At 60.3% G+C, this 23389-nt stretch overlaps 1 protein-coding gene across 5 annotated transcripts in view; it reads left to right on the forward strand.

Moving 5' to 3' along the window:
- The first annotated feature begins 2143 nt into the window (after positions 1 to 2143).
- DNM2 (dynamin 2) overlaps positions 2144 to 23389 on the forward strand; it is a 44363-nt gene continuing 23117 nt past the window's right edge. For all 5 annotated transcript variants that reach the window (XM_069882417.1, XM_069882418.1, XM_069882421.1 and 2 more), the window contains exons 1-10: positions 2144 to 2432; positions 9714 to 9787; positions 13493 to 13642; positions 14861 to 15064; positions 17754 to 17852; positions 18042 to 18202; positions 18303 to 18445; positions 19327 to 19462; positions 20962 to 21029; positions 22349 to 22487. In XM_069882417.1, the coding sequence (XP_069738518.1) occupies positions 2272 to 2432; positions 9714 to 9787; positions 13493 to 13642; positions 14861 to 15064; positions 17754 to 17852; positions 18042 to 18202; positions 18303 to 18445; positions 19327 to 19462; positions 20962 to 21029; positions 22349 to 22487 (1335 nt within the window). In that variant the 5' untranslated portion in view covers positions 2144 to 2271. The remainder of the gene's footprint in view (positions 2433 to 9713; positions 9788 to 13492; positions 13643 to 14860; positions 15065 to 17753; positions 17853 to 18041; positions 18203 to 18302; positions 18446 to 19326; positions 19463 to 20961; positions 21030 to 22348; positions 22488 to 23389) is intronic.

A 23389-nucleotide genomic window follows, 5' to 3' on the forward strand; every position in this document is an offset into this window, starting at 1 on the left:
GTCCCAGTTCCCCCCAGTACCCTCCACTGCATCCCAGTTCCACCCAGTGCACTCCCAGCTGCCCCCAGTGCATCCCAGTTGCCCCCACTTCCCTCCAGTGCATCCCAGTTCCCATCAGTGCACTCCCAGTTGCCACCAGTGCATCCTAGATGCCTCCCAGTTCACTCCAGTGCATCCCAGTTCCACCCAGTGCACTCCCAGTTCCACCCAGTGCACTCCCAGTTGCCCCCCAGTTCCCTCCAGTGCATCCCAGTTGCCCCCAGTGCACTCCCAGCTGCCCCCCAGTTCCCTCCAGTGCACTCCCAGTTGCCCCCAGTGCACTCCCAGCTCCCTCCAGTGCATCCCAGATGCCCCCCAGTTTCCTCCAGTGCATCCCAGTTCCCCCCAGTGCACTCCCAGTTGCCCCCAGTGCATTCCAGTTCCACCCAGTGCACTCCCAGTTCCACCCAGTGCACTCCCAGTTCCACCCAGTGCACACCCAGCTGCCCCCCAGTGCACTCCAGTGCATCCCAGTTGCCCCCAGTGCACTCCCAGTTGCCCCCAGTTCCCTCCAGTGCATCCCAGTTCCACCCAGTGCACTCCAGATGCCCCCCAGTGCATTCCAGTTCCACCCAGTGCACTCCCAGTTCCCTCCAGTGCATCCCAGTTCCCATCAGTGCACTCCCAGCTGCCCCCAGTGCACTCCCAGCTGCCCCCCAGTTCCCTCCAGTGCATCCCAGTTCCACCCAGTGCACTCCCAGTTGCCCCCAGTGCATCCCAGACGCCCCCCAGTTCCCTCCAGTGCATCCCAGTTCCACCCAGTGCACTCCCAGTTGCCCCCTAGTGCACTCCAGTGCATCCAGTTCCACCCAGTGCACTCCCAGTTCCACCCAGTGCACTCCCAGTTGCCCCCCAGTTCCCTCCAGTGCACTCCCAGTTGCCCCCAGTGCACTCCCAGTTCCACCCAGTGCATCCCAGATGCCCCCCAGTTTCCTCCAGTGCATCCCAGTTCCACACAGTGCACACCCAGCTGCCCCCCAGTGCACTCCAGTGCATCCCAGTTGCCCCCAGTGCACTCCCAGTTGCCCCCCAGTTCCCTCCAGTGCATCCCAGTTCCACCCAGTGCACTCCCAGATGCCCCCCAGTGCATTCCAGTTCCACCCAGTGCACTCCCAGTTCCCTCCAGTGCATCCCAGTTCCCATCAGTGCACTCCCAGCTGCCCCCAGTGCACTCCCAGTTGCCCCCCAGTTCCCTCCAGTGCATCCCAGTTCCACCCAGTGCACTCCCAGATGCCCTCAGTGCATCCCAGTTGCCCCCCAGTTCCCTCCAGTGCATCCCAGTTCCACCCAGTGCACTCCCAGATGCCCTCAGTGCATCCCAGTTGCCCCCCAGTTCCTTCCAGTGCACCCCAGTTCCACCCAGTGCACTCCCAGTTGTCACCAGTGCATCCCAGATGCCTCCCAGTTCACTCCAGTGCATCCCAGTCCCACCCAGTGCACACCCAGCTGCCCCCAGTGCATCCCAGTTGCCCCCCACTTCCCTCCAGTGCATCCCAGTTCCCCCCAGTGCACTCCCAGTTGCCCCCAGTGCATCCTAGATGCCTCCCAGTTCACTCCAGTGCATCCCAGTTCCACCCAGTGCATCCCAGTTGCCCCCCAGTTCCCTCCAGTGCACCCCAGTTGCCACCAGTGCATCCCAGATGCCCCCCAGTGCATCCCAGTTCCACCCAGCTGCCCCCCAGTGCATCCCAGTGCATCCCAGTCTCCTCAGGGCACATCCCAGCTCATCCCAGTTCCCCCCTGCCCCGCCCCCCCCTTTGAGTGGCGTGCGCGCCGCCCAATGATGGCGCGGGGGGGGCTGGCGGAGGCGGGGCCTCGCCTCCCCGGCTCTCGATTGGCTGTGGCGGCCGAGCGGCGGGCACCTCAGCCAATGAGCTTCCACGATGCGGGGGGCGGGACCCCGCTCCTCCCTCCCATTGGCTGCCGGCGCTGAGCGACGCGAGGCTCAGCCAATGGAAGCGCAGGACCGGGGCGCGGCACCGGGGCCACGCCCCCGTGGATGATTGACAGCTCGTTTATCCAATCAGCTCGTAGAACCTACGTGATTGACAGCCGCGCTGACCAATGGGAGCGCGCTGCGCCTCCGGGGGGCGTGCCCGGCGCGGCGGGCGCCGCCAGTACCGGATGAGGAGCCGCGGAGGGGAAGTTTGGTCGCGGCGGGCGCTGTGAGGAGGAGCCGGGAGAGCGGGAGAGCGCCGTTCTCCCCATCCCCCCCGACCCCGCTCCGCCGCCATGGGGAACCGGGGCATGGAGGAGCTGATCCCGCTGGTGAACAAGCTGCAGGACGCGTTCAGCTCCATCGGGCAGAGCTGCCACCTCGACCTGCCGCAGATCGCCGTGGTGGGCGGGCAGAGCGCCGGCAAGAGCTCGGTGCTCGAGAACTTCGTGGGCCGGTGAGTGGCGTAAGCGCGTTTCGTGAATCCCGTTTGGCGTAGGGCGCCCCCCCCCCCCGCCCCCCAACTCCCTCCCATCCCCCGCGGCCTCCGCTACGCAAACTGCGCGGCGGCCCCGCCGTGTCCTACGCACTTGGCGTAACGCGCGGCCCCGACTGCCGGCGCAACGCAAACGGCGTAGCGCTCCGCTCTCCTCGCCCTACGCACTCGGCGTAAGGCGCGCGCCCCGACTCCCCCCGTTTTCGCTTTACGCAAACTGCGCGGCGCCCCGCGCCCCGCCGCGCCCTACGCACTTGTCGTAAGGCGAGGCCCCCCCCGCCGCCTGGTGAGCGGGTCAGCGGTCGCGCCTTACGCCAGCGGCGTAGGCGGGGACTCGGGCCGTGGCGGGCGCGTACGGAGTTGGCGTAGGGCAGGTCTGTGAATACGGCAATAGGGGCTGGCCGGAAGGGCCTCTTGGGATCAGCTCAGGATCCAGCTCAGGACTGAGTCCCCTCAGGAGCAAATCAGGATCCAGCTCAGGACTGAATCCCCTCAGGATCAGCTCAGGATCCAGCTCAGGACTGAATTCCCTCAGGATCAAATCAGGATCCAGCTCAGGACCGAATTCCCTCAGGATCCAGCTCAGGACTGAATCCCCTCAGGATCCAGCTCAGAACTGAATCCCCTCACGATCAAATCAGGACCCAGTTCAGGGCTAAATTCCCTCAGGACCGAATTCCCTTGGGACTGAAGCCGCTCAGGATTGAATTCCCTCAGGACAGGACCCCCTCAGGATCCACCTCAGCACTGGATCCCCACAGGATCAGCTTGGGACCAAATTCCCTCAGGATCAAGCCCCCTCAGAATCAGATCAGGACCAAAGCGCCCTCAGGACAGGAGCAGCTCAGGCTGGGATCCCAGCAAAACCATGGGATGGAGGTGGGATCACCTCATGCAGTCACCTCAGATCCCATCCCGGTGGGCTCAGATCCCTCTGGAGAAGGAGACTCTGCATCCTCCCTGGGCCAGGCCTTCCAGAAGTTTCTCCTCGTGTCCGGGTGGAACTTCCCAGGCTCCAGTTTGTGCTGGTGCCCCTTGTCCTGAGCAGAGTCCGGCCCCATCCTCCTGCCCCTTGGATAGGGATCAGCGCGGATGGAATCCCCTCTCCGGGCTGAGCAGCCCCAGCTCTCCCAGCCTTCCCTCCAGCCCCTCCTTCTCTCCGTGCCCTCCACTGCGTTCTCTCCAGTGGCTCCTGGTTCTTCTGGGACTTGGGAGTCTAGAGCCGGACCCAGATTTTGTCTGGGAATTCCCTGGAACAGAGAGGATTCCGTGTGCCCAGGCCCTTCTCTCTCCGACTCCTCATTGCCGGCACCGGGCATTGTCCCTCCGGCTCCGTGCGGTTCCTCTCCGGCCTCTCCTGGTCTCGGATGGGCGCACGGTGTTCTCCATGGAGCTGCTGCTGTTTCCACACCGATAGCGCGGGGCCTGCGGTTGCTCCGGCGCCGGCTCCCGGCACCCAGCTGGCTCCGGAGCCCTGTGCCGTGGCGATAGGGCCGGGATAAGGCGAGGCCGCGGCGCTGGCGACACTCCCGGGGTGGGAGGAGGACGCGTCGTCTGTGATAACAGCGGGACAGGAGCCAAGCGCACCCGCACCGGGCTCTGGAACTGTGCCTGGCACTCGGAATCCACCAGGATCGCTCCGAATTCCCGCTCCTTCACCGGAATGCCGCAAACTGAGCCGATTCTTCAGCCTCCTCCATCTTCTGCCTCACCTGCGGCTTCGTTTCCTGGGGTGCTCGCTCCGGCCGTGGCGTTTGGAGCCGTCGGCAACGCTGGATCCTGCTGCTTTGTTCCTGCTCCACCATCCAGGGCCGCTTCTCGCTCCGTTGGCATCTCCCAGTGGAATTCCAGCCCCAACTGGAGTGAACACTGAAATGCTGCGGTGTCATTCCACCCCGACACCAACGGTGTTTGGCATTCGCCCTGATCGGAGCCTTCGAACTCCCAACAGAGCGGCCCGGGCTGTGTTCCCGCTGTTCCGGGCTGGTTTTGGTGCGGAGCTGTGCCGGCTTTTCCCGTTCTCCACAGGACAGCGTCGTTTGGAAGCGCTGCCGGAGCGTTCCTGGCTGTCGCTCCGGCACGTGTCCCTGGGCAGCCTGTTCAGTGCCTAAGGACCCTTTCCAGGAAAGATTCCATCCTGCTGTCCATGCGGAGCCTCCCCTGGTGGAGCTTGAGGCCGTTCCCTCTCGGCCTGGCCCCTGGCCCTGGGGAGAAGAGCCCAGCTCCCTCCTCTCCACAAGCTCCTTGCAGGGAAAGAGCAAGGAGGTCTCCCCTCAGGCTCCTCTTCTCCAGGCTGAACCCCCCCAGCTCTCTCAGCTGCTCCTCTTCTTCTCCAGCCCCCTCCCCAGCTTCGTTGCTCTTCTCTGCACTCGCTCCAGAGCCTCCACATCCTCGTGTCCCACCAACCCCCCCAGGTCCTTCTCCTCCAGGCCCTTTCCAGCCAGACTCCTCCTAGGCTGGAGCTGCCCAGGGTCGTTGTGCCCCAAGGTCCTGCTCCAACCTCATCCCCTTGGTCTCAGCCCATGGATCCAACCAGCTCAGATCCCTCTGGAGAACCTCAAACCCTCCAGCAGATCCACCCAGCTCAGTGTCACCCCCAAACTCTCTCAGGGAGCCCTCGATGCCTCCATCCAGGTCGTGGATAGAGACATTGAACCGGACCCAGCACGGAGCCCTGGGGACACCGCTTGGAACTGGCCTCCAGCTGGAGTTAACTCCATCTCCCACCACTCTCTGGGCCCTCCACACAACCAGTTTTCCAGCCAGGAGAGTCCAGGCCGAGAAGATCCGTCCCCAGCCTTTCCCTCATCCAGCAGTCCCTGATAGAAGGTGATCGGGTTAGTTTTCCCGGGGTGCCGGCCGGGATGAGCACCGAGGGCTCCGGCTGTTCCTGCCGCCTCCGTGTGAGGTTTCCTCTGGATTCCACACGGAGCACAAGGAGCTTCCCTGCTCGGAGCCTGCGAGCCACAAGTTATCCGTGAGGCTTTTCCGCTTGGAGCTGACGCACAGATTCCGCTGCCGTCGGAGAGGGAGCCGGGCTGGGAAACGGAGCCGAACTCCAGCTGCGTGGGGCAGGGTCTGGTGGGTTTATCCCACAGAGTGGGATGGAGAGGGGGAGTTTTCCACATGGAATCCTTTTCCTTAAGGGAACGTCGGTGGTGGAAGGGTGGGAGCCATCGGCACGGCGTTCGGCCTCTGGATCATTGTGGTTGGAGACGAAGAAGCAGCAACAACTGCCTGGAGGATCCAATCGCTCCGATATTACTTCCCGGGCCTGCAGGTTTCCTTGGATCCGTGTGCCCTCTGGGTCTCTCTAGATCCATGCCCTGCAGGTTTCCTTGGATCCGTGTGCCCTCTGGGTCTCCCTAAATCCATGCCCTGCAGGTTTCCTTGGATCCATGTGCCCTCTGGGTCTCCCTAAATCCATGTCCTGCAGGTTTCCTTGGATCCGTGTGCCCTCTGGGTCTCCCTAAATCCATGCCCTGCAGGTTTCCTTGGATCCGTGTGCCCTCTGGGTCTCTCTAGATCCATGCCCTGCAGGTTTCCTTGGATTTGTGTGTCCTCTGGGTCTCTCTAGATCCATGTCCTGCAGGTTTCCTTGGATCCATGTGCCCTCTGGGTCTCTCTAGATCCATGTCCTGCAGGTTTCCTTGGATCCGTGTGCCCTCTGGGTCTCTCTAGATCCATGCCCTGCAGGTTTCCCTGGATCCGTGTGCCCTGCGGATCATCCTGGATCCACACCCTGTGGATCCTCACCCTGTGGATCGCCCCACGTAGGCAGTTCTGAGCTGGTTTTGGGGTTCTGAGTCCCGCGGAGCTGATCCCAGATCCCATCGATCACCCCAAAAACCTGCGGAGGAGCCGGGAATCAGGATGAGCTGCCTGGATCCCTCGGGATGCAGGGAAGTGGATGCTGAATTTGAGCTTCTCCAGAGGGAGGAATCTGTCCGGCCGCTGCTCCTGCATCGGAATGAGCCGATCCACTTACGCCAAGGGGCCAAACTGACTCGATTCCCTCGTTTCTTGGGAAAGGCGCCGATGGGAACGTGGAATTCTGCGTCGCGTCACCACCAGGCTGCAGGGAATTCCATCCCGTCGGCGTTCCGATGGAGCGTGGATTCACCGGATCCCTCCGTAGCCCGTCCTGTGTTGGTGCAAACGTGCCGAAGGCGGCTCCGCTCCGGCTCTCGCTCCAAACTGACCACAAAGCCAAGTTCGGAGCCGTCTCCGACCCGGCCACGGGGCACGGGCGACAATGGAGCCGTTGTGATCCTGGCGGAGCGGAGCAGCCATTGGAGAACCCAACTCAAAGGGGCTTTATCAGGCCTTGGATGGCGTTATCCCTGCTCCCGACAGCCGGGAACGAAGCCCAGATGGGATTCACGGGATGGAAGCAGCCGGGGGTTGCGTGTGGAGCCCTTCTCCTCGTGGGACACGGAATCGGCGCCGGAAAATCCTTCGGAGATGCCGAAACGGATCCTTGTAACCCAACGCCGATGCTGCGCAGGAGCCTCCTCGAGGGGGAATTTATCCACGAGGAAGGATGCGATGGGAGCTTAACCACAACTATTCCTGCTGTGGGAATTCCGGGGTGGGAAATGGCATTAACTCCAGCTGGAGGCCAGTTCCAAGCGGTGTCCCCAGGGCTCCATGCTGGGTCCTGTTCAATGTCTTTATCCACAACCTGGATGGAGGCATCGAGGGCTCCCTGAGAGAGTTTGGGGGTGACACTGAGCCGGGTGGATCTGCTGGAGGGTTTGAGGTTCTCCAGAGGGATCTGAGCTGGTTGGATCCATGGGCTGAGACCAAGGGGATGAGGTTGGAGCAGGACCTTGGGGCACAACGACCCTGGGCAGCTCCAGCCTAGGAGGAGTCTGGCTGGAAAGGGCCTGGAGGAGAAGGACCTGGGGGGGTTGGTGGGACACGAGGATGTGGAGGCTCTGGAGCGAGTGCAGAGAAGAGCAACGAAGCCGGGGAGGGGGCTGGAGAAGAAGAGGAGCGGCTGAGAGAGCTGGGGGGGTTCAGCCTGGAGAAGAGGAGCCTGAGGGGAGACCTCCTTGCTCTTTCCCTGCAAGGAGCTGGTGGAGAGGAGGGAGCTGGGCTCTTCTCCCCAGGGCCAGGGGCCAGGCCGAGAGGGAACGGCCTCAAGCTCCACCAGGGGAGGCTCCGCATGGACAGCAGGATGGAATCTTTCCTGGAAAGGGTCCCTGGGCCCTGGGACAGGGAGGGGGTTGAGTCCCCTGGCCTGGAGGGGTTGAAGGGCCGGGTGGACGAGGTGCTGAGGGACGTGGGTCAGTGATTGATGGGGACGGTTGGACTCCATGATCTGGTGGGTCCTTCCCAACCTGGTGATTCTGTGATTCTCTGAATCGGATGCGCGGGGATGGAAATCCCAGCCGGGGCTGCCTCGGTTCGGGAGGATTTTACGGCAACTGCCTTCGGAGAAATGGGATTCCCATGCAAGGCGTTTGATCCGGATTCACGGAAGGAATTGGGAAGTGGGGTGAGACATTGGGAACGCCACACGGGTTGGTTCGCTGGGAATTCAGGACGTCGTGGCTCTCGGTTTTGGGGAAGAATCCGCTGGGAGAAATGGAGCTGGGAAGGAACGAGCAGTGGAGCTTGGAGAGGAGCCGCGTGTCCGGAACGCGCTTCCGCCTCCCGCGACCTTTGCCTTCCTGCTCTTTCTGAAGTGGAGTTTCCCGGGGCCGGAGGATTATCCGGAATAACCGGCTGGATGGGAAAATCCACGTTTGTCTTGCTGGTTCGGACACCGAAGTGGTTTTGCTCGGTGGTGGCTCCGTGCCCCCCACCCCCCGTCTCCAAAATCCATCGGGATTTTCCAGCAGGCTCCGCTTTCCCCGCTGCGTTGGCAGTTGGAATTTTCTCTTGCAGGAGACAAATCCAAATCCAAATTTTGATTTCCCCTCTTTTGGGGCTGATTTTCCATCTTTTCCAGCCTTTCTTGCTCCCTGCGCGCTTTCCGCTCTTCCCGAGCCTCTGGAATTGCTTCCATGCTTCGGTTCCCCCTCTTTTCGGGGTGATTTTCTGTCTTTTCCAGGCTCTTTTGCTCTTCCCGTGTCTGGGGAACCACCCAAAACTTGGATTTCTTCTTTTTTGGGGGGTGATTTTCCATCTTTTCCAGCATTTCTTGCTCTTCCTATGTCTCTGGAACAGCGTCATGCTTGGATTTCTTGTCTTTTTTGGGTATTCCCATCTTTTCCAGGGTTTCTTCTTCTTCTTCTGTGTGTGGATCACTTGGATTTCTGCTCTTTTTGGGGTGATTTTCTGTCTTTTTTGGCCTTTCTTGCTTTTCCTGTGTCTCTGGAACTGCCCCACGCTTGGATTTCTGCTCTTTTTGGGGTGATTTTCTGTCTTTTTTGGCCTTTCTTGCTTTTCCTGCGTCTCTGGAACTGCCTCACACTTGGATTTCTCCTCTTTTTGGGGTGATTTTCTGTCTTTTCTGGCCTTTCTTGCTTTTTTTGTGTCTCTGGCACTGCCCCACACTTGGATTTCTCCTCTTTTTGGGGTGATTTTCTGTCTTTTTTGGCCTTTCTTGCTTTTCCTGTGTCTCTGGAACTGCCCCACACTTGGATTTCTCCTCTTTTTGGGGTGATTTTCTGACTTTTTTGGCCTTTCTTGCTTTTCCTGCGTCTCTGGAACTGCCCCACACTTGGATTTCTCCTCTTTTTGGGGTGATTTTCTGACTTTTTTGGCCTTTCTTGCTTTTCCTGCGTCTCTGGAACTGCCCCACACTTGGATTTCTCCTCTTTTTGGGGTGATTTTCTGACTTTTCTGGCCTTTCTTGCTTTTTTTGTGTCTCTGGAACTGCCTCACGCTTGGATTTCTCCTCTTTTTGGGGTGATTTTCTGTCTTTTTTGGCCTTTCTTGCTTTTCCTGTGTCTCTGGCACTGCCTCACACTTGGATTTCTCCTCTTTTTGGGGTGATTTCTTGCATGGAAGCGATCCCAGATGGCCACAATCCTCTCCTAGTCCTCTTGGAGCAATAACGGCTCCGAAGGGATCTATTCCAGGATGAATCCAGAAAGGATGGGGGGGTTTGTCCTTGCTGCCCAAGTCTTTTATTTCCCTCTGGCTTAAAATCTGGGAGGATTTTTCCTAGCTCCGTATCTGGGGTGGGATCCGGGTGTTTCCGAGCCCCGCAACTCTCCGTTTGGATCTCGGGATGAGCGATCCGTGTTTATCCCTGGCAATAAACGTCTCTCTTTTAATGCCTTGCAGGGATTTCCTTCCCCGAGGGTCCGGAATTGTCACGCGGCGGCCGCTCATCCTGCAGCTCATCTTCTCCAAGACAGGTAACTTCTCCAGGTGGGAGAAGCCGTCCGGCGTCCCCTCGGAGCAGGGAGGCGCTGGGTGGGATCCTCGGCTGGCAAACGCCGCTCCGGGTGCCCCACAAACGGGAAGCGCCCGCGTCATTTTTGGAGCAGCTGAGGATGTTGGGAACGGCTTCGCTCCGCTGGGAGGATTTGGGCTCCGGGAGCAGCTCTGGAATCCCCACTCGACTCGTGTCTCAGAGCGTTTCCGGCACGTGCTGCCCTCTACGCGGAAAAGCCGCGCTCGGCTCAGCTTCCGCAGAAGGTGCTGATCCGCTTTTCCCTTAAATTCCCGCTTAGGCCGCGATCCCTAAAAAATAACCGGGAATTCAGCTCTCGGAGCCGCCCCGGGGAGGCCAGGGCTGTGCGGGATGAAGCGGTGACACATTCCAATCTGTTTTGCTCCCGCCGCCTGCTCCTCTCCAGCCAAAAATTCCTGGTTTCCCGAAGATCTGGTTATCCCGGTGAGGCCGGGGCTCCGTCCGAGCGCTGTGGTTGCTCGCAGCCGGTCGCTTCGTGACTCAGCTCCGCTGAGTTGCGACACCGGCTTCCGCTTCCGCTCGGCGCGGAGCATCCGGAGCCAGACGCCGACCACGAGGACCTGGAACCATCATCTTGGGGGGATTCTCCTATGGGATTTTCCCATCGCCTCCTCCTGAGTGAACCCACCCGCTTCCCAAAGAGGGTTTGGTGGATGCCGGCAGAGCCGGAGCGGCTTGCGGAGCTCCTGGCCCCTAGGCGGGTGTTCGTCTGCTAATTAGTGGTTTCTGGCTCCCTGGATGAGCGAGGGGATTGCGGAATGGCAGGCGCGGTGTCCGGATGCCACCGGCACGGCTGGAAGGGCGAGGGCAGGGCTGGCATTTCCGCCCTTCCCACCCACAGGAGGAAACACCGAGCTCCGTCCCTTCTCCGTGGGGCTCCATCCCGTCTCCGTGGGGCTCCATCCCGTCTCCGTGGGTTTCCATCCTGCTCTATAGGGCTTCATTTCCTGGAATGTGGGGCCACGGGAGCACAGGATGGATCCAGAGGGATCGGGCCAGGCTGGATCCATGATCTGGAGGGCAGGAAGGGTCTAGAGAGGGATCTGGATCCATGGCTGGAGGGCAGAAAGGGTCTAGAGAGGGGTCTGGATCCATGGCTGGAGAGCAGGAAGGATTAGAGAGAGATCTGGATCCATGGATGGAGGGCAGGAAGGATCTAGAGAGGGATCTGGATCCATGGCTGGAGGGCAGGAAGGATCTAGAGGGATCTGGATCCATGGCTGGAGGGCAGGAAGGATCTAGAGAGGGATCTGGATCCATGGATGGAGGGCAGGAAGGATCTAGAGAGGGATCTGGATCCATGGCTGGAGGGCAGGAAGGATCTAGAGAGGGATCTGGATCCATGGATGGAGGGCAGGAAGGATCTAGAGAGGGATCTGGATCCATGGATGGAGGGCAGGAAGGATCTCCCAGCTCCCTTGGGCTCGGAGTTGCTGGGCTTGGAGTCTCCGGTCTCAGTGGAGCTGGCGGCTGTGGGCACAGAGGGAATTGGAGCGAGAAATCCGGAGAGCGAATCCATCAATATCGAGGTGGAGCAGGAACCACGGCTGCGTTTGACCATCGACTCCGAAGCTCAGCTCGGAATCGAATCCGTGAATTAGAATAGGAACCTTTGCAATCTGCTCTGCTTTGCCAGCAAGAAGCGCGTCTGTTTATTCCAGTGGAATTCCCCAGTCCTGGAGCTGGTGGATCCCTCGAAGGCATTTGGAGCCGGGGCTGGTTGTGGCACGAGCTGCCGAGGAGCTTGGGAATCATAGAATCACAGAATCACCGGGTTGGAAGAGACCCACCGGATCATCGAGTCCAACCATTCCCATCAATCACTGACCCGTGTCCCTCAGCACCTCGTCCACCCGGCCCTCAGGCTCCTCTTCTCCAGGCTGAACCCCCCCAGCTCTCTCAGCCGCTCCTCTTCTTCTCCAGCCCCCTCCCCGGCTTCGTTGCTCTTCTCTGCACTCGCTCCAGAGCCTCCACATCCTCGTGTCCCACCAACCCCCCCAGGTCCTTCTCCTCCAGGCCCTTTCCAGCCAGGCTTCTCCTAGTTTGTAGCACTGCGGCTCCAGGAGTTTTCCTGCTTTTCCAGCTTGGAGCAGGGTCCAGCATCTGGCACCGGATCCTCCTGCTGCTTCCTGAGCTGTTCTGTGGAGCTTGGCTTCAATCCCAGCCCTCAACTGGCGGCCAGAGGATGCTCTGAGCCCCTTGCCTTCCACGTTCTCCTTTCCCTGTTGGAATTCCCTGAGCGAATTCCAGCCCTGGTTATAGAATCCTAGAATGGTTTGGGTTGGAAGGGACCTCCAAGGCCATCCAGTCCCACCCCTGCCATGGGGACACCTCCCAAGGGTTTAGATGCTCCAAGCCCCATCCAGCCTGGCCTTGAGCCCCTCCAGGGCTGGAGCAGCCACCTCTGCTCTGGGCAGCCTGTCCCAGGGCCTCCCCGCTCTCCTCAGGGAGAAGTTCCTCCTCCTGCCCAGTCTAACCCTGCCCCTCTCCAGTTTCTCCCAGTTCCCCTCGGCCCGTCCCTCCAGGCCTTTGCAACCAGCCCCTCCCCAGCTTTCCTGGAGCCCCTGCAGGTGCTGGAAGCTGCTCGGAGGGCTCCTCGCAGCCTTCTCCTCTCCAGGCCGCACGAGCCCAACTCTGCCAGCCCGGCCTCGCACGGGAGCTGCTCCAGCCCTCGCCTCCTCCTCGGAGCCTCCTCTGGGCCCCTTCCAGCAGCTCCATCTCCTCCTCCTGGGGAGGATTCCAGAGCTGGCCCCGACCCTCCAGCTGAGGAGAGAGGAGCTCCTGATGCAGCCCAGGACGTGGTTACCGGCTCCTCTTGAGCTTCTCCTCCCCCAGCCCCCCAAATCCTTCTCCTCACGCTGCTCCCGATCCCATCATCAACCCCCAGCCTGGACTGAAACTGGGGATTCCAACCCAAGTGCAGGATCTTGGCCTTGTAGAACCTCCTGATGTTCTCCCAGCCCCATCTCCAGCCTCTCCAGGTCCCCCTGGATCACATCCCGTCCTTCTGGTGTGTCACCTGCCCCACTCAGCTCGGTGTCACCTCCAAACTCACCGAAGGTGCCCTTGATTTCTCTGTTTAGATGATTTATGAAGAAATTAAACCACACCGGTCCCATCATGGACCTCTGAGGGCCACCACTAGTCTCAGGTCCCCATCTGGGCTTGGAGCTGTTGACCGCTACCCTCCAACCTGCGGGTGATGCTGCTGCTGTTCCGCTGGGAGCTCAGACCCCAAAACCACTCGGATTTCCTGCTTTCCCATCTTTAATTCGGCAGCGGAACAGAAACCCGGATAAACGGGGAAAACCAACCGATGGAGTTCTATCAGGAGCAGGAGTTCTACGCTTTCCGCTGGAGGAACTGCATGAGCAAAGCTCAATTCAAGTTTAATCTGGAATAACCATCGCTGTTTAAACAATAAATTCAGGGATTATTGGTGCTTCAACCTGGTAAGGGATTATTTGTGCTGCTGGCAGCGAGGAGCAGCCGCAGAGCATCCTCTCGGCTCCCAGGCAGGAGGAGCCCGTTGATCCCGCGGCTTCGGTGCCGCTCCGATGTCACGATGGCTCCGAACGGCTTCCAACTCCACCTGCTGGCCCCCAATTCTTGCTCTTGATCCTTTCGTTTTCTTGCTCTTTTCCAGAATACGCGGAATTTTTGCACTGCAAATCCAAAAAGTTCACGGATTTCGATGAGGTGCGGCAGGAAATCGAAGCGGAAACCGACCGGGTGACGGGAACCAACAAAGGAATCTCCCCCGTCCCCATCAACCTCCGTGTCTACTCCCCGCACGGTGAGTTTCCCGTGGCCTCCAACGTCCTGGAAGGAGAAAAGCTGATGTTTGCGGGCCTGCTGGCCACGCTGGTCCAAGCCAAGATGCTGGTGGCCTTCTTGGTGGCCACTTGGGCTACTGTCGGCTCGTATTTGGCTGCTGTTAGACAGCACCTCGAGGTCCTTCTCCTCCAGGCAGCTTCCAAGCCCAGAGCTGCACGGGGCTGGTGTGTCCTGAGGGCAGGACTTGGCGTCGTTAAACCAAGCTCCGATTTCATAGAATCACAGAATCACTACATTGGAAAGGACCCACCAGATCATTGAGTCCAACCGTCCCCATCAATCACTGACCCGTGTCCCTCAGCACCTCGTCCACCCGGCCCTTCAACCCCTCCAGGGCAGGGGACTCAACCCCCTCCCTGTCCCAGGGCCCAGGGCCCCTTTCCAGGAAAGATTCCATCCTGCTGTCCATGCGGAGCCTCCCCTGGTGGAGCTTGAGGCCGTTCCCTCTCGGCCTGGCCCCTGGCCCTGGGGAGAAGAGCCCAGCTCCCTCCTCTCCACCAGCTCCTTGCAGGGAAAGAGCAAGGAGGTCTCCCCTCAGGCTCCTCTTCTCCAGGCTGAACCCCCCCAGCTCTCTCAGCCGCTCCTCTTCTTCTCCAGCCCCCTCCCCGGCTTCGTTGCTCTTCTCTGCACTCGCTCCAGAGCCTCCACATCCTCGTGTCCCACCAACCCCCCCAGGTCCTTCTCCTCCAGGCCCTTTCCAGCCAGACTCCTCCTAGGCTGGAGCTGCCCAGGGTCGTTGTGCCCCAAGGTCCTGCTCCAACCTCATCCCCTTGGTCTCAGCCCATGGATCCAACCAGCTCAGATCCCTCTGGAGAACCTCAAACCCTCCAGCAGATCCACCCGGCTCAGTGTCACCCCCAAACTCTCTCAGGGAGCCCTCGATGCCTTCATCCAGGTCGTGGATAAAGACATTGACCAGGACCCAGCACTGAGCCCTGGGGACACCGCGTGGAACTGGCCTCCAGCTGGAGTTAACTCCATTTCCCACCAGTCTCTGGGCTCTCCAGCCAACCAGTTTTCCACCCAGGAGATTGTTCTCCTCTCCAGGCCCGAGGTGACAGTTTCCAAAGCAGAATTCTATGAGAAACTGTCTCAAAGGCTTTCCTGAAGTCCAAGAAGATCCATCCACAGCCTTTCCCTCATCCGGTAGGTGAATCACTTTGGTCTCTCGTTCCAGTGCTGAACCTGACCCTGATCGACCTCCCTGGCATCACCAAAGTGCCGGTGGGGGATCAACCGCAGGACATCGAGTACCAGATCAAGGAGATGATCCTGCAGTTCATCAGCCGCGAGAGCAGCCTCATCCTCGCCGTCACGCCGGCAAACATGGACCTGGCCAACTCCGATGCCCTCAAGATGGCCAAGGAGGTGGATCCGCAAGGTGAGACCAGAGTATTGTCTCCTCCAGGGCCTGTATTGGCCTCCTTGCCGAGCGGTGAAGCCTTTGGTGGCTGGCGCAGCTCCCTAATCAGGGAATGTTGGGGTAGGAAGGGCCCTCTGAGCTCCCCTAGTCCCATTTCGATCCAGAATCCCAGGCTGGTGTGGTGGGAAGGGCCCTCTGGAGCTCCTCTAGTCCCATTTGGATCCAGAATCCCAGACTGGTGAGGTGGGAAGGACCCTCTGGAGCTCCCCTAGTCCCATTTGGATCCAGAATCCCGGACTGGTGAGGTGGGAAGGGCCCTCTGAGCTCCCCTAGTCCCATTTGGATCCCAGAATCCCAGACTGGTGAGGTGGGAAGGGCCCTCTGGAGCTCCCCTAGTCCCATTTGGATCCAGAATCCCAGGCTGGTGAGGTGGGAAGGGCCCTCTGGAGCTCCCCTAGTCCCATTTCGATCCCAGAATCCCAGGCTGGTGAGGTGGGAAGGGCCCTCTGAGCTCCCCTAGTCCCATTTCGATCCCAGAATCCCAGGCTGGTGAGGTGGGAAGGGCCCTCTGAGCTCCCCTAGTCCCATTTGGATCCAGACCCCCAGACTGGTGAGGTGGGAAGGGCCCTCTGAGCTCCCCTAGTCCCATTTGGATCCAGAATCCGAGGCTGGTGAGGTGGGAAGGGCCCTCTGGAGCTCCCCTAGTCCCATTTGGATCCAGAATCCCAGACTGGTGAGGTGGGAAGGGCCCTCTGGAGCTCCCCTAGTCCCATTTGGATCCAGAATCCCAGACTGGTGAGGTGGGAAGGGCCCTCTGGAGCTCCCCTAGTCCCATTTGGATCCCAGAATCCCAGGCTGGTGAGGTGGGAAGGGCCCTCTGGAGCTCCTCTAGTCCCATTTCGATCCCAGAATCCCAGGCTGGTGAGGTGGGAAGGGCCCTCTGGAGCTCCCCTAGTCCCATTTGGATCCAGACTCCCAGACTGGTGAGGTGGGAAGGGCCCTCTGGAGCTCCCCTAGTCCCATCTGGATCCCAGAATCCCAGACTGGTGAGGTGGGAAGGGCCCTCTGGAGCTCCCCTAGTCCCATTTCGATCCCAGAATCCCAGGCTGGTGAGGTGGGAAGGGCCCTCTGAGCTCCCCTAGTCCCATTTGGATCCAGAATCCGAGGCTGGTGAGGTGGGAAGGGCCCTCTGAGCTCCCCTAGTCCCATTTGGATCCAGAATCCCAGACTGGTGAGGTGGGAAGGGCCCTCTGGAGCTCCCCTAGTCCCATTTGGATCCAGAATCCGAGGCTGGTGAGGTGGGAAGGGCCCTCTGGAGCTCCCCTAGTCCCATTTGGATCCCAGAATCCCAGGCTGGTGAGGTGGGAAGGACCCTCTGGAGCTCCCCTAGTCCCATTTGGATCCCAGAATCCCAGACTGGTGAGGTGGGAAGAACCCTCCAAGAGCAACCCCATCCCTCCTTGGCCAAAGCCGGCTCACCGGATCCCATCCCGGTGGACTCAAATCCCTCTGGCGAAGGAGACCTTGCATCCTCCCTGGGCCAGGCCTTCCAGAAGTTTCTCCTCGTGTCCAGGTGGAACTTCCCAGCCTCCAGTTTGTGCTGGTGCCCCTTGTCCTGAGCAGAGTCCGGCCGCATCCTCCTGCCCCTTGGATAGGGATCAGTGTGGATGGAATCCCCTCTCTGGGCTGGGCAGCCCCAGCTCTCCCAGCCTTCCCTCCAGCCCCTCCTCCTCTCTCTCCAGTGGCTCCTGGTCCTTCTGGAACCTTGGAGCTCAGAGCTGGACCCAGATTTCAGCTGGGAACTCCCTAGGGAAGAGCAAAGGGCGAGGAGAGCACCTCTGCTTGCTCCCCACGCACCCCAGGGCGTTCTTGGACCCCAGATCCCAGAGCAATCTCCATCCTCTGATGGATGCGGAAGGGCCAGCGGCGCCGTTCCTCGCTGCTGAGCTCATAGAATCACAGAATCACCAGGTTGGGAAGGACCCATCGGATCATGGAGTCCAACCATCCCCATCAACCACCAACCCACGTCCCTCAGCGCCTCGTCCACCCGGCCCTTCAACCCCTCCAGGGCAGGGGACTCAACCCCCTCCCTGTCCCAGGGCCCAGGGACCCTTTCCAGGAAAGATTCCATCCTGCTGTCCAGCCGGAGCCTCCCCTGGTGGAGCTTGAGGCCGTTCCCTCTCGGCCTGGCCCCTGGCCCTGGGGAGAAGAGCCCAGCTCCCTCCTCTCCACCAGCTCCTTGCAGGGAAAGAGCAAGGAGGTCTCCCCTCAGGCTCCTCTTCTCCAGGCTGAACCCCCCCAGCTCTCTCAGCCGCTCCTCTTCTTCTCCAGCCCCCTCCCCAGCTTCCTTGCTCTTCTCTGCACTCGCTCCAGAGCCTCCACATCCTTCTGGTGGGGAGGGGCCCACGACCGACCCCAGGAGTCGAGGGGCCGAGGCCGGAGGGAGAAGAACCTCCCTGGCCCTGCTGGCCACGCCGGGGCTGCTCCAAGCCCAGACGCCCTTGGCCTTCTTGGCCCCCTGGGCCCCTGCTGGCTCCTGTTCCACCAACCCCCCCAGGCCCTTCATGTTCCGTTGGGCTCCGGCACCCACCTTCCCGTTTTAGCTGTGTCCTCTGAGCCGTGCTTGATGGATTCCTTGCTTATGCGCTTGATCGATCGCTCGTTTGTGATGTTAATCAATTCCTTGTTTGCGTGGGTTCTCCAGGCTTGCGGACGATCGGAGTCATCACCAAGCTGGACCTGATGGACGAGGGCACGGACGCCCGGGATGTGCTGGAGAACAAGCTGCTTCCCCTCCGGAGAGGTAGCGAACCGCAAAGGCTTTTCATCCTTTTCATCCGATCGCGGCGCTTCCCACGGGCGGCTCTGGCGTTCCCGGCGCCGGCCGGAGACGCCCCTCGCGCCACCTTTGGCTCCTGGAGAAGCGTCCGGTGCGGAGCCGCCGGGCCCTGCTCCCGCGGCGTTGAGCGAGAGCCGCCGTCTCTTCTCGCAGGCTACATCGGCGTGGTGAACCGCAGCCAGAAGGACATCGACGGCAAGAAGGACATCAGGGCGGCGCTGGCCGCCGAGCGCAAGTTCTTCCTCTCCCACCCGGCTTACCGGCACATGGCCGACCGGATGGGCACCCCGCACCTCCAGAAGGTCCTCAACCAGGTGGGCTCCGTTCCCTTCCTCAGCGCTGGGAGGCGTTGGCGTTTCTCCCCGGTGGGACAGGGATGTTCCGGTGTCTCAGTGTCCGGTTTTTCTCTCGCAGCAACTCACCAACCACATCCGGGAGACGCTGCCTGCGCTGCGGAGCAAACTGCAGAGCCAGCTCCTCTCCCTCGAGAAGGAGGTGGAGGAGTACAAGAACTTCCGCCCCGACGATCCCACGCGCAAAACCAAAGCTTTGTTACAGTAGGTTTCTCCTGCTCGGTGCGGCCTTCCGGGTGCCTCGCCTGGCTCGGGAGATGGGCCTCTCCCAGCTGGAAGCAGAACCATGGAATGGTGTCATGGAATCCTGGAATGGGTTGGGTCGGAAGGGCCCTCAAAATCCATCCAGTTCCACACGATCAGGGCCTCCAAGCCCCGTCCAACCTACCCTTCAACACATTCAGGGATGGAGCAACCTGGGCCAGGGCCTCATCGTCAACAATTCCTTTCCAAGATCTCCTCTCAGTCTCCCCCGTTTCAGCTTAAAGCTGATCCCCTCATCCTACCCCAGCCTTGAGAGCCCCTCCCCAGCTTTCCTGGAGCCCCTTTTCCACACTGGGATGTGCTGTAAGGTCTCCTCAGAGCCTTCTCTTCTCCATCGACCCCAGCTCTCTTGTCCTCGGATGGGACATAAACACCCTCTGCTCCTCCCGTGAGGCTCCTTTATCTCCCTCGTTGGCTTCTTCCAAGGAAGAGCCCGGTGGCCAGTGCTGCGTGGAGCTGGTGGCCCTGCCGACTCCCCTTGGAGCTAAACCAGCACCTGAGAGAGATTCCGTGTCTCCAGCTGCTGGGAAGGCCAAGGAATTGCTCTCCTAGAGATTCCTGCGGGCAGGAATCAACATCTCCTCCTTGCTGTGCTCCCTACGGGCCTTGGGCGTCCCATGGCTGGAGCTGGGGAGGAGAGTGGACACCTCACGTCCCCCTTTCCCGCCCGCGTGCTCTTGAAATGCAACGAGAAGGGAAAATCTCTGCTGGAAAATGGAATTGGGAGAACTTCTCCACGCCCTGAGGAACAGAAGTGGCGCTGGGGAGTCCTCGGTTGGAGGCTCTTTCCTCACGTGGTTTCTCCCTCTGCTTCTCCACAGGATGGTCCAGCAGTTTGGGGTGGACTTTGAGAAGCGCATCGAAGGTTCAGGAGACCAGGTGGACACGCTGGAGCTTTCCGGAGGGGCGAGGATCAACCGCATTTTCCACGAGAGGTTTCCCTTTGAGTTAGTGAAGGTAAAGTGGATCCGGGGGCAGATCCTCAGCTCGTGGGTGGGATGGGCTGAACTCCAGCTGGGACAACCGCGTGGAACCGAAGCCCGGCTCAGCTCCGGCCTTTCCCTTCAGAGAATCATGGAATCGTTGAGGTTGGAGAAGCTCTCCAAGCTCATCCAGCCCAACCCCACCAAACGCTGTCCCCAAGAGCCACAGCTCCTCGTATTTTGAAGCTCTCCGGGGATGGAGACTCTACTAGGTCCCTGCACAGCCACTTCCAAGGCTTCCTCGCTCTTTCCGTGAAGGAACCTTTCCCAACATCCAACCTCAACCTCCCGTAGTGCAACTTGAGGCCATTTCTTCTCATCCATCGCTTGTTCCTTGGGAGCGGAGCCTGGCACACCCCTCACCACGACCCCCTCTCTGGGAGCTGCTCAGAGCGATGAGGTCTCCCCTCGGCCTCCTCCCAACCAAACCCCCCTGAGATCCCTCAGCCGCTTCCCTGCTTCTCCAGCCCCTTCTCCAGCTCCTCCAGACGCTCTCCAGCCCCTCTTGGGGTGAGGGCCCCAAACCTGGACCCAGGACTCGAGGTGCGGCCGAGCCCAGGGGTTGATCCCGTCGCTGCTCCTGCTGGTCACCCCGGGGCTGATCCAAGCCAAGATGCTGGTGGCCTTCTTGGCCACCTGGGCCACTGCTGGTTCGCGTTTGGCTACTGCCAACCAGCACCCCAGATCCTCTTGTGCCGGTTTTCCAGCCTCTCCTCCCATGCGTGGAGTATTCCATGAGGTTGAGGTGGCCCAAGTGCCGGACCAGACACTTGACCTCGTTGAACCTCATCCCATTGGCCTTGGCCCATGGCCCAGCCTGGCCTGATCCCTCTCTGGATCCTTCCTGCCCTCCAGCCATGGATCCAGCCTGCCCTGATCCCTCTCTAGATCCTTTCTGCCCTCCAGCCATGGATCCAGCCTGCCCTGATCCCTCTCTAGACCCTTCCTGCCCTCCATCCATGGATCCAGCCTGGCCTGATCCCTCTCTAGATCCTTCCTGCCCTCCAGCCATGGATCCAGCCTGCCCTGATCCCTCTCTAGATCCTTCCTGCCCTCCATCCATAGCTCCAGCCTCTCCTGATCCCTCTCTAGATCCTTCCTGCCCTCCAGCCATGGATCCAGCCTCTCCCGATCCCTCTCTAGATCCTTCCTGCCCTCCATCCATGGCTCCAGCCTGGCCTTGAACCCTCTCTAGATCCTTCCTGCCCTCCATCCATGGCTCCAGCCTGGCCTTGAACCCCTCCAGGAACGGAGCAGCCACCTCTGCTCTGGGCAACCCAGGTGTAGGATCTTGGCCTTGTAGAACCTCCTGATGTTCTCCCAGCCCCATCTCCAGCCTCTCCAGGTCTCTCTGTCCTAAATAAAACTTTCTGCTTGAATCCGCTGGTGCCGAAGGAAGGAGCCGGAGCCGGGATTGCCGTGTGGTGACCGGCAGCGGCCGCAGAACCTCACGGTGGTTTCTTTTCTCTCCAGATGGAGTTTGACGAGAAGGACCTGAGGCGAGAGATCAGCTACGCCATCAAAAACATCCACGGTGTGAGGCGAGTACGGGAGCGGGGCCGAGCCGGGGGGCTGGGAACTGAGGGTTGGAGCAATGATGGAGGCAGAGGGGACGCTGTGGTGGGCGACGTGGTCCTCAGGCGCCACCTCAGCTGCCCTGTGTGGCTCGTGGCCACTGTTCCAGCTCTCCCCGCTCCCTTTTTCTCTTGGAGAACCTGGTAGAGTCTGCGCTGTGGGCGCTGAGCTGAAAAATTCCCCCTGGTGCTGCAGTTCAGGCCCTAAATCTTCGTTTTCTTTCCCTTCTTGTTCCCTCGCGCGGGGTGGGAACGACCTTGGGAGAAAGGAAGGGAGGGAACTGAGCCTCCGCTCTTGGAGAAGGAGCCGGATCCCGCCTGTGGGATCCTCCCCTCTTGCCTTGCACCGAGCTGGGAATTCCGAGGAATGATCTTAAGGGTGGGATGTGATCCAGAGGGACCTGGAGAGGCTGGAGATGGGGCTGGGAGAACATCAGGAGGTTCTACAAGGCCAAGGTCCTACACCTGGGTTGGAATCCCCAGTTTCAATCCAGGCTGGGGGATGATGATGGGATCGGGAGCAGCGGGAGGAGAAGGATTTGGGGGGCTGGGGGAGGAGAAGCTCGAGAGGAGCCGGTAACCACGTCCTGGGCTGCATCAGGAGCTCCTCTCTCCTCAGCTGGAGGGTCGGGGCCAGCTCTGGAATCGTCCCCAGGAGGAGGTGATGGAGCTGCTGGAAGGGGCCCAGAGGAGGCTCTGAGGAGGGTCCGAGGGCTGGAGAACCTTCTGTAGGAGGACAGGCTGGCAGAGTTGGGGTTGTTCAGCCTGGAGAGGAGAAGGCTCTGAGGAGACCTCATAGTGACCTCCTTGTGCCTGTGGGGCTCCAGGAAAGCTGGGGAGGGGCTGGTTGCAAAGGCCTGGAGGGACGGGCCGAGGGGAACTGGGAGAAACTGGAGAGGGGCAGGGTCAGACTGGGCAGGAGGAGGAACTTCTCCCTGAGGAGAGCGGGGAGGCCCTGGGACAGGCTGCCCAGAGCAGAGGTGGCTGCTCCAGCCCTGGAGGGGTTCAAGGCCGGGTTGGATGGGGCTTGGAGCCCCCAATCCCATGGAACTGGATGGGCTTGGAGGTCCCTTCCAAGCCAAACCATTCTAGGATCTGAAGTTCTCTCCTTGGCCAGCCTGGTGCTCCCATGGCAAAAGGGAAATGGGGGATTTCTACTGTCGTTGTGGGGGAGCAGCACCTGGATTTGAGGTGCTGGAGGGTTGGAAGCTCCGGGGATCCAGGGTGCATCCGTTGGCCTCCAAACTGATGTCCCGTTCTCTTTCTCTCCCCGTGGATCCGTGCAGGACGGGGCTCTTCACGCCGGACCTGGCCTTCGAGGCCATCGTGAAGAAGCAGGTGGTGAAGCTGAAGGAGCCGTGCTTGAAATGCGTTGACCTCGTTATCCAGGAGCTAATTAACACCGTTAGGCAGTGTACCAGTAAGGTATCGCACCGGCAGAGGCCGTCCAGCCCTTCCCGCGGGATGGGGAAGCGGGAACGCTGCTCCGACCTGCCCTGCCTGGCTTCCCTTCCCCATAAAACCCATCAAAATCATAAATTCCAGAGAACTCTAGGAGCAAATTGGATATTCCAAGCTTTAACTCGACTCCTTTAATTGGGAATCGTCCCCATCGGCTTGGGCTGAGGGGATCGCTTAACCCCGTGTTCTGAGAATCCCGGGAACAAAAGCTGGGAACCAGCAAACAAGTTTGGGAATCCTGCAGTCAATGTTTGCAATTAAGAGCAAGCTCGTTTGCGTTTCACCCCTCCCAAATTATCCCTTCTCCATGGATTTGTTATCCGGGAGCTGCGAGGGCCTGGATAAAGGAGCCATTTCCATAATTAATGACCATCCTGGAGTGATTCTTCAACCCAAAGAAACGCTTTCAGCTGAAAAAAGGGGAGAAAACGCAGCTCTGCTCCTTCCGAGGCTTCTGGGATTGACAGAATCCCTGGATTTAGCAGGGAAGGGGGATTTCTCTGTGCTGTTGGCTCCCCGGAGCGCGTTTGCAGAGCAGGAGGGTTTGAATGTCGGTGGGTCAGGAATCCTCCGCTCTCGCTCCTTCCCGGCGTGAGCTGGTGACGGACGCAGCCGGCGCTTCCTGCCGGAATTCCTTGTCTCCCAAACCCCAGGAGGCTCCGACCCCAAAGCTGAGCTGAAATCCAGTTTTCCTAGCGCTCCGCTGGCTGTTCCCAACCCCAAAGCTGAGCAGAAATCCAGTTTTCCTAGCGCTCCGCCGGCTGCTCCGGCCTCACGCGGTGCCGCGGCTCTTCCCGCCCGGCCCGGCCTTTGAATCCATAGCGGAAAAGCCGACTGTGAAGCGTAGCGAGCCCGGTTTTCTGGTA

Source organism: Phaenicophaeus curvirostris, unplaced genomic scaffold, assembly GCF_032191515.1.
Source record: "Phaenicophaeus curvirostris isolate KB17595 unplaced genomic scaffold, BPBGC_Pcur_1.0 scaffold_127, whole genome shotgun sequence".
In the NCBI taxonomy this organism is placed as follows: Eukaryota; Metazoa; Chordata; class Aves; order Cuculiformes; family Cuculidae; genus Phaenicophaeus; species Phaenicophaeus curvirostris.